This window comes from Oenanthe melanoleuca, chromosome 5, assembly GCF_029582105.1.
Source record: "Oenanthe melanoleuca isolate GR-GAL-2019-014 chromosome 5, OMel1.0, whole genome shotgun sequence".
NCBI classification, from domain to species: Eukaryota; Metazoa; Chordata; class Aves; order Passeriformes; family Muscicapidae; genus Oenanthe; species Oenanthe melanoleuca.
In genome coordinates this window covers 28,945,746-28,958,585 of record NC_079339.1, presented here as the reverse complement: position 1 = coordinate 28,958,585, position 12,840 = coordinate 28,945,746, and the positions used below count along the sequence as shown (strand labels likewise).

The following is a 12,840-nucleotide window of genomic DNA, read 5'->3' as shown; positions in this document are numbered from 1 at the left end:
AGTTCTATCAGAATACAACATGGGTTGGCAGGGCTTCGATGCTGTCATGAAGCCTACAGGACTTGAAGAGACTTAATAGGCAATGAAGTGTTCCCTAGGTACTGCTTCATATCCCCTTCATAAATATTTTAATCTGAATCCTGAAAACAAAGATTAACTTTTTAGCTTTGCCTCTTTGAGCTGAAGGCTCTTCCAGAGTCTCATTTTATTGATAGCTATGAACTTTAAAATATCCAGCCAAAATATCTTCATGGCTGCAAATCTGTTCTTCTGCCAGTGTTGTCAGTTTGATAGTTCTTCTCTTTCTTCCTGCTTCATTCTCTCATTTCCTCTCTCCCATTCTTACACACACAGACACTGTCAGACTTTATTTTTGCCAGATTCACTGGGCTAACGTTTTTCCAGTGCCATCTCAGATGAGCACTCCAGTCTCCTTTTCTTCCTCTTTTTTTGGGGGACTAGGTTTGCTGCTTCTCAGTTATGTTACATCATCTTCAAGTTCATAGAAAAGTGACAAATATGAGCTATCAGACCTAAATTCACATGCTGTTTCTTAGAATGGTTTTCCAATAGAGATTATCTATTTCTGCCAAATGTGCTAAATTCCTAATGTGTTTTCATTCCACTCGATTTTTATTTCTATATCAATGTGATATGGTTAATCTCCATTACCTGCCTTTTCTTCTTTTTCAGCATTGTCCTACTTGAGGAAAAATGATTATTTTTTCACTGATATCTAGGAATATATTTAATCGCTATTCCTAATATAATTTCATTATAAATCCAACTTTTATTTCCTTTTTGCTATTGTTAATAATCTTTCCAGAGTCAACATTACCTTGATTTTTGGTAATCTGTGATTTATACTTCCACTTTCTGGCCTTCAAAAATTTTTCTTTTTTTGATATGTATTTTCTTCCATGCTTTATAAGTTCCTTTTCAGTGTATAACAACCTGCTCTATCTTGACTGTTCCAGCTAGAGGATAGTTTGCAATGAACTTTTACAGATTTTTTGTTTTGCTTGAAAAGCAAATCTAAATCCGTATTTACCTCTTTTTTTTTTTTTTTAATGTTATGTTAAATACTATAGTTTGATGTTATAAAAATGAATTCTGTGTACTCTATCTGGTTGTGAAATATGCAGTTGTACTTTAGAGGTCCTTTTTCTCAGTGGGCAAACATTCAAAATGAAGCAATACCTTTGAATATTCTGAGCTGTTTCCATTTCACTGGAAAGGAAGCTAATTTGGAGTCTCAGATGTAGCTGTGCAGTAGTTGCCTTTCAGAGGGGCCCTGTGATGTGCTGCTGAAAGGATGTGATTTATTATGTTTTTTTCATTGCTATACATAGCTATGCATATATTGTAAGTGAATAAAAATGCAGTAACAGAATGTACATAGAATTACTTGAATGTCTATCCATGTGCACGTATAACTGTGCCTAGTGCACATGCATATATAGGTTAGTATTTATGTGCATAGTAGTGCATGGAATCCCAAAAATTTGACCTTAGATGTCAGAATTGTAACTGTTTCACTTCAGGCCTTTCCAACTAAACAGCCAGCTGTTGTGGGAGACTCTACCTGAGTGTTAGGAGAGTTTTTCCACCCTGTCCTCTCCCTTGTGTTTTCTGAACTGAGGGAGTGTGTGAAGCACCTGGAGGCAACTCCTCTTCACTCTACTTTCCTGCTGGCAGTCTTAGTCCTGCTGTCTCTGTGGAAAACAGTGACAGGACCTGAGGAAATGGCCTGAATTGTGTCAGGGAAGGTTTAGGTTAGCTGTTGGAATGAGGTTCTTCATGCAGCGGATGGCTGGACACTGGAACAGGCTCCCCAGGGCAATGGTCACTGCACCAAGCCTATTCAAGTTCAAGAAGTGTTTAGGACAATGCCCCCAGGCACAGGAGGGTCCTGTGCAGAACTTGGAGTTGGATTTGGTGATCTTTGTGCATCCCTTCCAGTTCAGCTTATTCTGTGATTCTGTGATAATGACAGGCAAGGGAATTCAGGTTTTGTTAGAGTACATCGGGCATGTGGGATGTGGCTTGCCCCTTTTCTCCAGAAGATAATCCCAGAGAGAATGGTAGTTGACATGGAAGAGGAGAAATTGTTACTAAAGCTGTTTTCTTACTTGGAGTATTTACAAATAAGTATTCACTGTATCCTATCCTGAGGTGGTTTTGTCAGCTTCATAAAACAGAAAGGAAAACATTGACATTTGGACTTGTCTGATGTTCTCCAACTGTATTTGTGGTTTTTATATGCCTGCCTTTGTTTTTCATGTTCAAAGAAGAAGGGAGATTATGTTTGGTTTAAATGCTGAAGCCCATAAAGATGTTTGCTAGCTGTAGGTAATGATGGTTGTGTTTGGAGAACCAGATACAGGGACATTTTTAATTCAGCCCAGATAAGAATCAGATGAGAAAGAGTAGCAGGACTAAGCATCTAAGCATGGTCCTGTCTGAGATTACCTACAAATACAAATGAAACTACCTACTCTACAGACACCCTTACATGAACCTTGATGCTGCAGCAGATTTTGCTGTCAAATCTTTTGGGTACTCAAAGACACTGCAGAGCTCAAATTTCTGGTGCTTGATATTACTGTTCTTACACTTAGGAATAAATGTCCCAGTTCTATATGTCCTTATGTTATTCAATAGTGCCTGACTTTGCAGAGACATGTGAGCAGTTTTGGTGAATGTGAACTTCCTTATTTTCCTTGTAGTCTCTCTTGGACTTTGTAAAATCTGCTCACTGCTTCCCCACTGACTGATAACCACCAACCAGAATTCATAGGCAGTGGCCCTTACAAGTGCTTGGATGTTTGGCAGAATTAGGTCACACCCTTTGGAAATGAGGGGATTTTTATCTGTATTTGGATGTATCTGACAGAAGGCTGCCTATCGTGGGCTGTGAGGGTGCAGTATCTGACAGGGCTTTGAGAATTTGGGCACTGAGGTGTGTGAGGTTCCACAGCACACTCCTCCAAAGGCCTCACAGAGGGCTTGGATGGAATCAGTGCACTGAAGGGAAGGTGGCAGGCAGGCTCTGTGACCTCACAGCTCAGGCTCTGCCAGGCTGGAGCTCAGCAGGAGCTGAAGGGAAACCATCACCCAAACCACGTTCCCAGGGAATGGGAAGGCAGGAAGGCTCTCCCAGAGTACAGGGCCACCACTGGGAGGGCTGGTTTCCAGATCCCAGCCTTTTCTAGCTGTTGAAGAGGTGACCAAGAGCCATGTTTGTTCAGCAGCTCTGTGCTGGAGGCAGAGCAGCAGTACACTCTTCTCCAGCCACTGTTGTCAGTGATGTCTGAGGGCCACGTGGGCACTGTTTGTGCTGATCACATTTTGAGCAGAGCGTATTAAATTTGTCAGCAAAATGTCACTTTCAGCAGGTGACAGAATGAGGGTTATTTTAGACAAGCTGTGGAGGAACAGTCCTTGGCAATGAGCAAAAATCAAACAGGCAAGCAATAAAACTTGGCACGTTTGTGTGACTTTGCCACCTGCAGGTCCCACATTCCCTACTCTGCTAACAAGCCCAATTCTGTCTCTGCAGTTCTGCTGCAGCTCATCTTCCACAGAGGATGGTTCTACCATAGTGGAGCCAGGGAGCTTGGTTTATTTCTGGTTTCTAACACCAAGCTAAATTCAATTGCACTATACACCCACCCCGAGGGAATTCCAGTTCCTATTTTGATATTTCAAGGACAAGATCCTTGAATAAATCTTGACATGGTGATTACCCATTTTGCAGAAGAGAACATCCAGATACTTTCAATGGCATGTTACCACCCCCAGTGTGATGACCCATGAGTGGACATGCTGCTTCCAGGGGCTGGATAAAGACAGTGAGTGGAGCTCTTGGAGAAGCCGAGAGGGCGTATCTGTGCATTGGCTAATGGCAATTAAAAATTGCCTGTCTATAGCAGTACCAGTTTTGTTCAAAATCATCTCTGAGTTCAGAAGCCTGAACCAGCAGGAATGGTTAAGCTTAACAGGATGCCAGTAAGAGAAGTAAAACTTACTGCTTTCATGACAGGACCTGTAAATCCTTTTAAAATTGCAGCATGATCTATATATGAAATCTCAACTACTTAGAAGTGACAGGCCTAGATCAATAACTACATTATTTCTGAAGTATGCTTTACTATTTCTGGAAGTTAAATCCGGTGAGATGTTTTTGCAGGTTTGAGCTTTGATCAGTATGTTATAAAGATGCATACTTATAATATACATTTGTTTTGCAGCTCCTGGTTGCTAAATCCCCTGTTGCTCCATTCTCCACTTTTTTCTACACCATTGAGAAATCGGGCTTGGTTCTACAGGGTAAGACCAGAACATTGGTTGTTTTGCCTTTTCAATTAGTATTTTAAGCAGACTGAATGCAGAAAACAACTATTCTTGAAAATGGTGCTGTTTATACTGAATTAAAACCCCACACATTTAAACATTCTAGTTGACAAGGGAAGCATTCTGCTGAATTTACTGTTTGTTCTTGGATTATTCTGACTTAGTTCTTGCATATTACCATGTCTAGAAATGGACCCTGAAATTATTAACCAGAGTTCCCTGTTTTCCTCCAAGGTAAAGTGGAATGGTTTGGGTAACATGGGGTCCTATGGGATAGGATTCTTCAGGAAAAACATACCCATCTATCATTAATAACCTGTAATAAATGGTTCTTCTTTACCAAATAGCTTGGCATCAGTAAAAACACAGGCAATTAATATCTGTTTTCTATTTTCATGATCATTTTAATGCTAATGCCCTATGGTCTTAAATTATCCTCAGATTCTCTGGGATATGAAATGGTATAATGAAAAGTTGAATATTTCTACCATGCTGACAGAGAGTTAGGATTCCTCATGGCTGAGTCCTGAATCATGTACTTTTAGACACAGCAAAGAGGAAAGTCCTTCTTTTCCCAGGTATCCCAACAAATATCCTTACTTTCTGACAGAGATTCATAGATCACTTTTGTTGAGTTGATGTCTTTTGATATGCAGCCTGGCTCCTTATCACTGCATCAGTTTAACAGACTGAATAAAACTAGTCAGTGCCTGTCACTGTCTGTTCGGGGAGGACACTGTGATATGCAGCCTGGGCAGTAAGACAAGTGAGTGTAGCTGGTTCTCAGTTTCCAGTGATGGAGAATCAGTGATCCCATGAGGCACTATGAACATTTTAAGGGATGTGAAAAATTCTTTTCCTTCTGATTGTACATTTCTCACATTCAAACAGACTGTACCAGACTAATGACATATTTCCTAGTGACTCAGTTTGCTTACATCTCAGGCAAAATGTCAGAAAACAAAAGAAATTAAAATGTCTTATTTATTATTACATAATTGTAGCGGGGGAGGTGTCTATACAGTATTTCCTAAGCCTTTTAATACTATTTTCAGTATATTTTTAGATAGCATTTTGGGCACTTGATCTGCTTTATTTGGTAGCAGTAATTCTAGAAGTCTACAAAAACTAGAAACATTTTTTATTAGTTTAAACTGAGTTTACTTGTTTTATTTCAGTGTAGGGCAGATGATAAGCTACTTTTCTATCTTGGATATCTTGAGTTAGATAGATGTTTCTCATCATCATTAAAAAAGGCAGACAATTTCCTGCTCTGTCCTCAGTCACTAATGTAGTGAAAGTTTCTGAAACTTTCCCATTTCAGAAACAGGGAGCATTTGTTCAGAGATGATCTTAATTTTTTCAGCTATTTTCTGTGAGCCGTGAATATAGCTTTCCTAAGACTGAACCATACCTTTAAAGAACAAATGGGCCTGGTTACACATAATGATGATGGAGCAGCACTCTGATAGGAGGATATCACTGTATTAAAAGTGTGGCAATTGCTCCTTTCCCTATACCCATATGTTGCTGGGGTGTACATTTAAAACATCGTTTGCCATTTTGCTACAAACAGATAAAATACCAGTTTGGATTTCTTTAAGAAATTGATGTCTTGATATCAAGCATTCTTTGTGCATTTTGAAAGACAACTAGAATGTCTTCTCTGTGTGAGTATTCTATTACTTTCTGGCTACATTATTATGTTTCTATTTTAGGTATTTTTATCCAAGCAAGGAAGGGCATGGTTCCCCTGATAATGGGCCTCAGGCTCTTTTGCAGAGACTTGTAAGCACTTACAGATGAACCATCTCACTGATTTGTAAAAGTAAATATTGCATGGTTTCATCCCACGTTTCAGTGATCATTACTTCTGTGGATAAAGGAAGTGAACAAATCTCAAAAACTAGGAAATGTCTGGATTGGATAAGATGCAGAAGGTGGCACCAGGCTGCCTTGTTCCAGAGAGGCTAGAGTTTTTCTGAGAGTTGTTCTTGGTGCTTCTTTCCAAAGGGAAGCTGGTGCAAGGTAAGAGGACAGCAAGGCACTGGTGGTGGCTGCTGGAGGGACATCACACAGTGCTAACAAGTGGAATCTGTCCCGCAGCCGGATTGCAAAGGCCACTCTCCCATTCAGGCTTTGTTGTTTAATTCCCTTGGTGTCAGGAGGTGAGCACATTCAGGGTGGCTGATGGGAACAAGTGGATGGATGTGGGAACTGGTGAGAAGCAGCAGCTGGCTGAAGTGCCCAGGATTCTTTCTTTTTACTCAGGGGGTCCCATCCCGGGACCATTAACCAATAGGCCATAAACAAATTGATATCGGAAAATGTGGCTGGAAGCTCCCTGATTAGCGAGGGTGAATGGGGAATGAAAGGCAAAGTGAAAGTGTGATTTAACAGTTCCACAAGCAATTTCCATTGCCACCTCTGAGGGATTAGGATGTGTGGAATAGGGTAAGAAAAAAAAAAAAAAAAAAAAGAGGAGGAGCTCCCCCCGCTTTGTTCTGTGGGCTGGAGGATAATAAAACGGCAGGAGAGGCAGTGCGGCTAGTTAGGGATTTCACAGGCTGCTATTTGATGCGGTTTAAGGAGCCTTCTGCTATTGTTGCAGTTAAAATGGGAAGCGGAACTGTTCTCCATTTGCAAAAATCTCCAGCGTCCTCAGGAAGAGGGCTGAGAGCAAAAGGCTATTAAGATGGTAATGCTGCCCCATTTGGAGGAGTGTATCAAAATCCTCTTTGTCAATGTAAATTGCTGCTCTGTTTCCCTGGTATCTTTGCATCTCATAGCCTCAGTGCAGGCACAGAAATTTTTGGAGGAGACCCTAGTGAAGGCAGAACTGCTTCTCTTCTATTGTCAGAAAAGATCTCCAGGCTGCCCAAGGGTCCCTTGGAGAAAACATTTTTGCTTTTATAAACTGGAAGTGTTCAGGGATGAAGAGAATCCATTTATGCACTCTTTTATTTCCACTTTCAGGCTGGAGAAATGAAATGTGATAATTGAAAAGCAAGATCGGACAGTCAGAAATTTAGCAAGAAAATTTTCTTCAGCCTCCTCCTTTCATTGCTTCAGATTGCTCTGTGCTGTAGAGGGAGTGAACTGCAACCCCACAATTACCCTCAGTTGCCTTTACATTGCAATGCAATGTCATGTTATGTTCTGCCATGCTGTACAGTGTCATTCTTTGATGAACATGAATTGTGAGTGCACAATCCAGCCTGACAGCCAATTTCTATTTTGTAGAGATCTTAGACAAAAAGGCAGAAACCTGGATCTAAAATATTGGAAGTTTTAGTGTCAGCTTGTGTTTGCTGTTCTAAGAACTTGCTGTTGCTTCCCTGTTTCAGTATACCAGTTGCAGTGAGTGAAGTCATACCATTAAAAATAAGAATAAAATTAAAAGAGCTCCAGAACTACTTGATCAAGAGTGCAAATTGTAAGATGATTTTTCTCATTGGCTATGATATAATTTCTGTTTTGACTGGAAATTCCTAGCTGGTAATTCTGTTCTGGTATAACAGTCAGAAGAAATGTTGAGCTGCTCTTGCCTAGCTGTAATTTCATTGAAGTTGAATGTAGCACATACTGGGTTAGGCCAGCTGAACTAGAAGATGCTATTTAGCACACACATATGCAAAAAAGGCTGAATGAAGCTGATTTGAAGCTGTATTCTGTGGGTGATCATCCAAGTCTAGCTTTAAAGGCAGCAGTGTTCTGGGGTATAAATACAAGCTAGCAGCAAGCCTAGCTGTTACCTACCAACAGCTCAGCTGTTTGTAGAAGTCTCATTCCATCTTACTTTAGCAAATAACTTCTGTTACCAAGATGATGGTGCTGCAAAAGGAGACAGGGACATGGTGGCTGTTTGCCAGCTGAGGAGTCTATTGGGACTGAATGCTTTAACTAAGTGATTAATGTTGCTCTTTATGGAAAAAACTCAGCACTGAATACAAGGCAAATGATATTAGTGAGCTAGGACTTGCTTTTAATTAATTATATATTTTCAGTTTCATAGGGTTTAAAGATGGATAGAATTATCAATTCATCCAAACCGACCTCCCACATATCACACGTTTCCTTCAGATAACTTTGATAACTTGGTTCCACTGAATCATTTCTTCTAGAAAAGTAATCACTATTATTTGCAGATATAAGTGAATGTGACTTCCTGGTTTGCCTTGACAGTGTTTTCAAGTTTTAGCTACGTTTTTTAGCTACCAATTTCAGATTAGAATTTGTCTGCCTTCAGCTTTTAGCCTCAGTTCTTGCCATGACCTTCAGTGTTCAAAAAAAGTAGTGTTGCTGTTAAATGGTTGCCATTTTTCATGAGTACTTGACGTTATGATTTATTTTGGTATGTTTTACTCTTCCTTTTTGAAAGAAAGGGATGTAAATTTAACCTCAAAATTTTGTGTCTCTTGCTGACTGGCTCCCCTCACTACTCAATGAAAGAATAGAATACCTTATATTGCTAAAAGGAAGAGTTTGGGGGTTGTGCCACAGGATTGGATAATTAATTGATTAATCCACCCTTTCTGCTGCCCTCTTTTCCACTGCACACAACCTGTCTGAACACAAACATGCTCACCTTGCATGTAACGTCCTTTTGAGGCAGGTAACTTATATACTAAATTATATATGTAGAAACAAAGAATGTGGCACTTGGAAGAGTGTCTTAAGTTTCACAGTAGTAAGGGAGAAGATCTAGTAACAGCTAGATCTAGGGAAACCTTGGTACATTACATTCCATTTGTCACTAAGGTAATGAAAGAGGCTCATTTTGATCTCAAAATAGCATAGGGTCTGGGTTTGCAGCAGTATGGCAAACTGTCTCCAAAGTGCTATAACTAATTTCTATGGCTGAAGCAAGTAAAAAGTGCCTCATTTTATTTTGTAAAGAAACAAGTAGTGAGGTAGAAAAGGAATTCTGAAAGAAAGGGCAGCATTATTTGTATTGTATTGTGTGGGTTTGAACAGTGAAAGACAATGATTTACTGCATCAAAAGCTTTTATTCAATTGAAGAACTGTAACTATAAAGTGACCTTTGTCTGGAGCAACATGGATATAATCTGTAAAATGAAGCAGGCTTGTACTTGATGTGTGAATGGGTGGAAGACAGATTAATGGGAATAGAGTTGTGCATTGCTATTGAGATGGTAAAAGATTTGCAGTGCCACTGGTGATTTCCAGCCCTATTGGAGGGATAAAGATGAACTGATCATTGTTAGGATCTCTGTGGGGTGGAACCGTTTTTGCTGTATTCCCCCCAGGACACTGAAAGTCTCATGCTATTTCTAACAGGTTTGTAATAATGAGAGCAAAGAAGCACTATCTGTTTGTAGGTTAAGTCCATCCTGGGAGTAAGGCATGAGAAAAAATAAGGCTGCCATCATCCCAGTGCCAGCAACATGACCCACACAGATATATCTAACATCAATAAAATGTCCTTTTGTTCAGGCAATTCAAGGCATTTGGAGGAGTGGGTTACTAAACCAGGCTCAGGAATGGTGTTTGCTTGGGTGAGAGTGTCCTCGTAGGTTTGTGGGAATTGCTCTGCAGCAGCACTGCCAAAGCCTTGCTGGAGTTGCCAAACTCCATGGCTGTCGAATGAAGAAGGGCAGAGAAACAGAGCCCAGATGCAAAACCAACTAAAAATGTTAATGATGAGAAATGGAAGGAAAACATTTTAATGGTGAAGGAAGACTAGAGGCATATTGGGGTTATATCCAGTAGAAACCAAATAAACTGTCATTTCAATAAAATTGTTTCTCTGCAAACATGACCTTTCACATAGTGGCACAGTAGACAGGCAGTAGATTGGTAAAGTTTCTGGCCATACTTTTTCCTGTGAGCTTAACTTTGTGAGAGGATATTATGCTGGATAAATCCATTTTAGCACAACATTTTGAATTACCTGCTTATTTCTAAAGATGCATGTAAAGATACTGAAGATACAGTACTGCTGTCTTGCACTGAAAGCCAAACATGTTCCTAAATGCTTTACTAGATTTCAACTGAAGTGCCAGCATTTAATTTGTCTGAAGTTCTACTAAATGTAATACAAAAAAAAACTTCAGTGCAAGTGGTGTGCCAAATCTGTTCTCATTTACACAAGTGCGAATCAAAACTAATTTCTTTTAATCCAGTGTTGTCAAAACAAAGAGCTGAAGAGTGTACGTCTGCTCCCCTCTTTTCAAGGCTGGCATAGGCTTCCTGGGACAAAATGATCTCACTTCAGAGAAATCTTCTCCTTACCAGGCTCTCTGGTAATGAATTCCTGATCAAAGTGGGCTGCTCCCCTGGGTTTTCAGTAAAGTGCTAAAGCAAATGGCCTTTTTTCCAAAAGGCTTTTAGCATAAGGATTGTAATTGTCTGTTGATTAGAGGTAGTGTCTGTGATTTGTGACAATATATTGTTCTGGGAACTGAACATTGTCATGGAAGACTAAGACTTTACAAGTAATGGCCTGGATTTAATGTGGATGTTACATCTTTTGAGCTACAGATTTGTAAAATAAGGTCAAATGTACCTAAAATGGACTTAATGTTCTTAAGTGAACACATTAATGAGTAGGAAGCCAAATAAATGTCTGTTCAAAAACATGTTTTCCAGCCAGAGTAAAGTCTCATGCTTTTGTGTACAGCTTATGAAAGTAAAAGACAGTCAAGTCTCACTGTGATATTTTCTGTTCTCACGTAGGTACAACTAAGTTTCACTTCATCTAATCTAGAAAAATTTGCCTGAGCACAGGGATAACACTTTACAAATAGGGCTTCCACTGTTTTAACCCTAGTGATGTTTTTCTTTGAAACCTTCTCTATGTTTCAAGACAACCTCATGTATCTCTGTATCTGATGTCTTGACTTGCCGTGTCACAGATTTAAATTATCTTCTCGTATAAATCTGTCTTGATAAAATGGAATAGGAATATATAGCACTTTCTTAGAAACAGGCACATGTGATAAACCCTCTCAGCAAACAGTGGTTTACTTCAAATGCTTTTTCTCATTACAGTTGTTCCCTAAAATTCAAAATAGTGGGCTGTCATTTTGGGCTGCATTTTCTGCAATGTTCCTTTGAACTTTACCACTGCTCCTCAGTGTTTATGTTATAATGAAACCAAACCTGGTCCTTTGGCATTTAGTTCTGTGAAGACCTCTGAGAAATTTTTAAGATTAAATTGCAGGGCCAGATTGACTTAAAGAAGCATTTTAAGGATAAGAGAGGCAACAAGGTTAGTGAGCAGTTTGCTAGAATGTGGTGTATCAGCCCAGACTGTTCCTTGGTTTGCCACCTGAGTAACCCTAGAGGGTATAGAGCACGTAGACAAGGCAGCAAAGGCCTGCAGGGGTGAAGAGGAAGCAGAGGGAAATTATGCTACAATTAACAGTTCAACAAAAGATGATGTTGAAAAGATTTTACTTTATTGTCCACTGAATCTCATTTTCATTTAAACTTCCTAGTTTTCAGAGTACACAAACATTCCCCCATATAATCCAATGCTCTGTGAAGGTGCACTTCCCAGGAGCAGCAGCTGAGATGTGAGGAGTGACACCCTCTCAGAAATTCTAGAAAATGCTGGGGAATGAGAGTGTGAATAGTCTGAATTGTGTGCTGTGTGCTATTGTGGAGACCTCAGCTGAGATGTGCCTTACTATTCAGTGGATAAGCTTAGAATAAGCAGGTTGAAATCCAAAGTTGTGAGCACCAAGTATTGCATTGGTGAAGATGTTCTGAGTGAATTTAGGGATGGGAGGAGATTCTTTCTTAGTAGCATATATAAGTATTGCATTCCTCCTTCAGGCTGCATATGCTTGATGAAGGGCTTCAGTCTTGAGGCATGACAGGTGGGAGCTGCACACCACATCTTTCACGTTTCTTCATGCTATATTTGTGCTGTGAGTGAATTCCCCAAAACAAGGTATTGGGCAGCCAGGCACACCCATTGCAGCTGTGAGTCCTAGCTGTGAGCTAGACCATATCCTGTCTGCCATGGCATTTGCTAAAGTCCACAGAGGAGCAGAACATCCTGTTTGCTTAGTTTTCTTTTGTCTGCCCCATACCAGCACAGGGAGAATATTACTCTATATCTTTCCTCTTCTGCTCTGAAATTGGATCACAGCACTCATGATTGTGTTCAATAGCTGGAAATGCTGAGGATATCCGATTGCTGAAGTCTCTTATTTTAAACACCACATGCCAGGAAAAGTATGTGGGATCCCACCAGCTTAGCACTGGAGGGTGCAGGATGCATCAACAGGAAAACCAAACAAAACATGAAGTGAAATTCATTTGGAAAGGGAAGGGACTCATAGACCACCAATCAGCAATGTTTAAACTCTTCATACCTACACAATAGGCCTTTTATTTTCCTGCAGTTTTTCTCAATATGCAAACTATCTTAAACTGATTTTTAGAGCCGCAGCTGTCACCAAAGGCAGTGGGACCTGTAGGTGCTCATTACCTTTGAAAATCAAGCCAAT

The 12,840-nt window shown here is 40.0% G+C and overlaps 1 protein-coding gene across 3 annotated transcripts in view; it reads left to right on the top strand.

Annotated features, from left to right (window-relative positions):
- The window catches only part of RAD51B (RAD51 paralog B), a 386,318-nt gene that overhangs the window by 257,132 nt on the left and 116,346 nt on the right, over positions 1–12,840 (top strand). For all 3 annotated transcript variants that reach the window (XM_056492651.1, XM_056492653.1, XM_056492652.1), the window contains exon 10: positions 4,254–4,332. In XM_056492651.1, the coding sequence (XP_056348626.1) occupies positions 4,254–4,332 (79 nt within the window). The remainder of the gene's footprint in view (positions 1–4,253; positions 4,333–12,840) is intronic.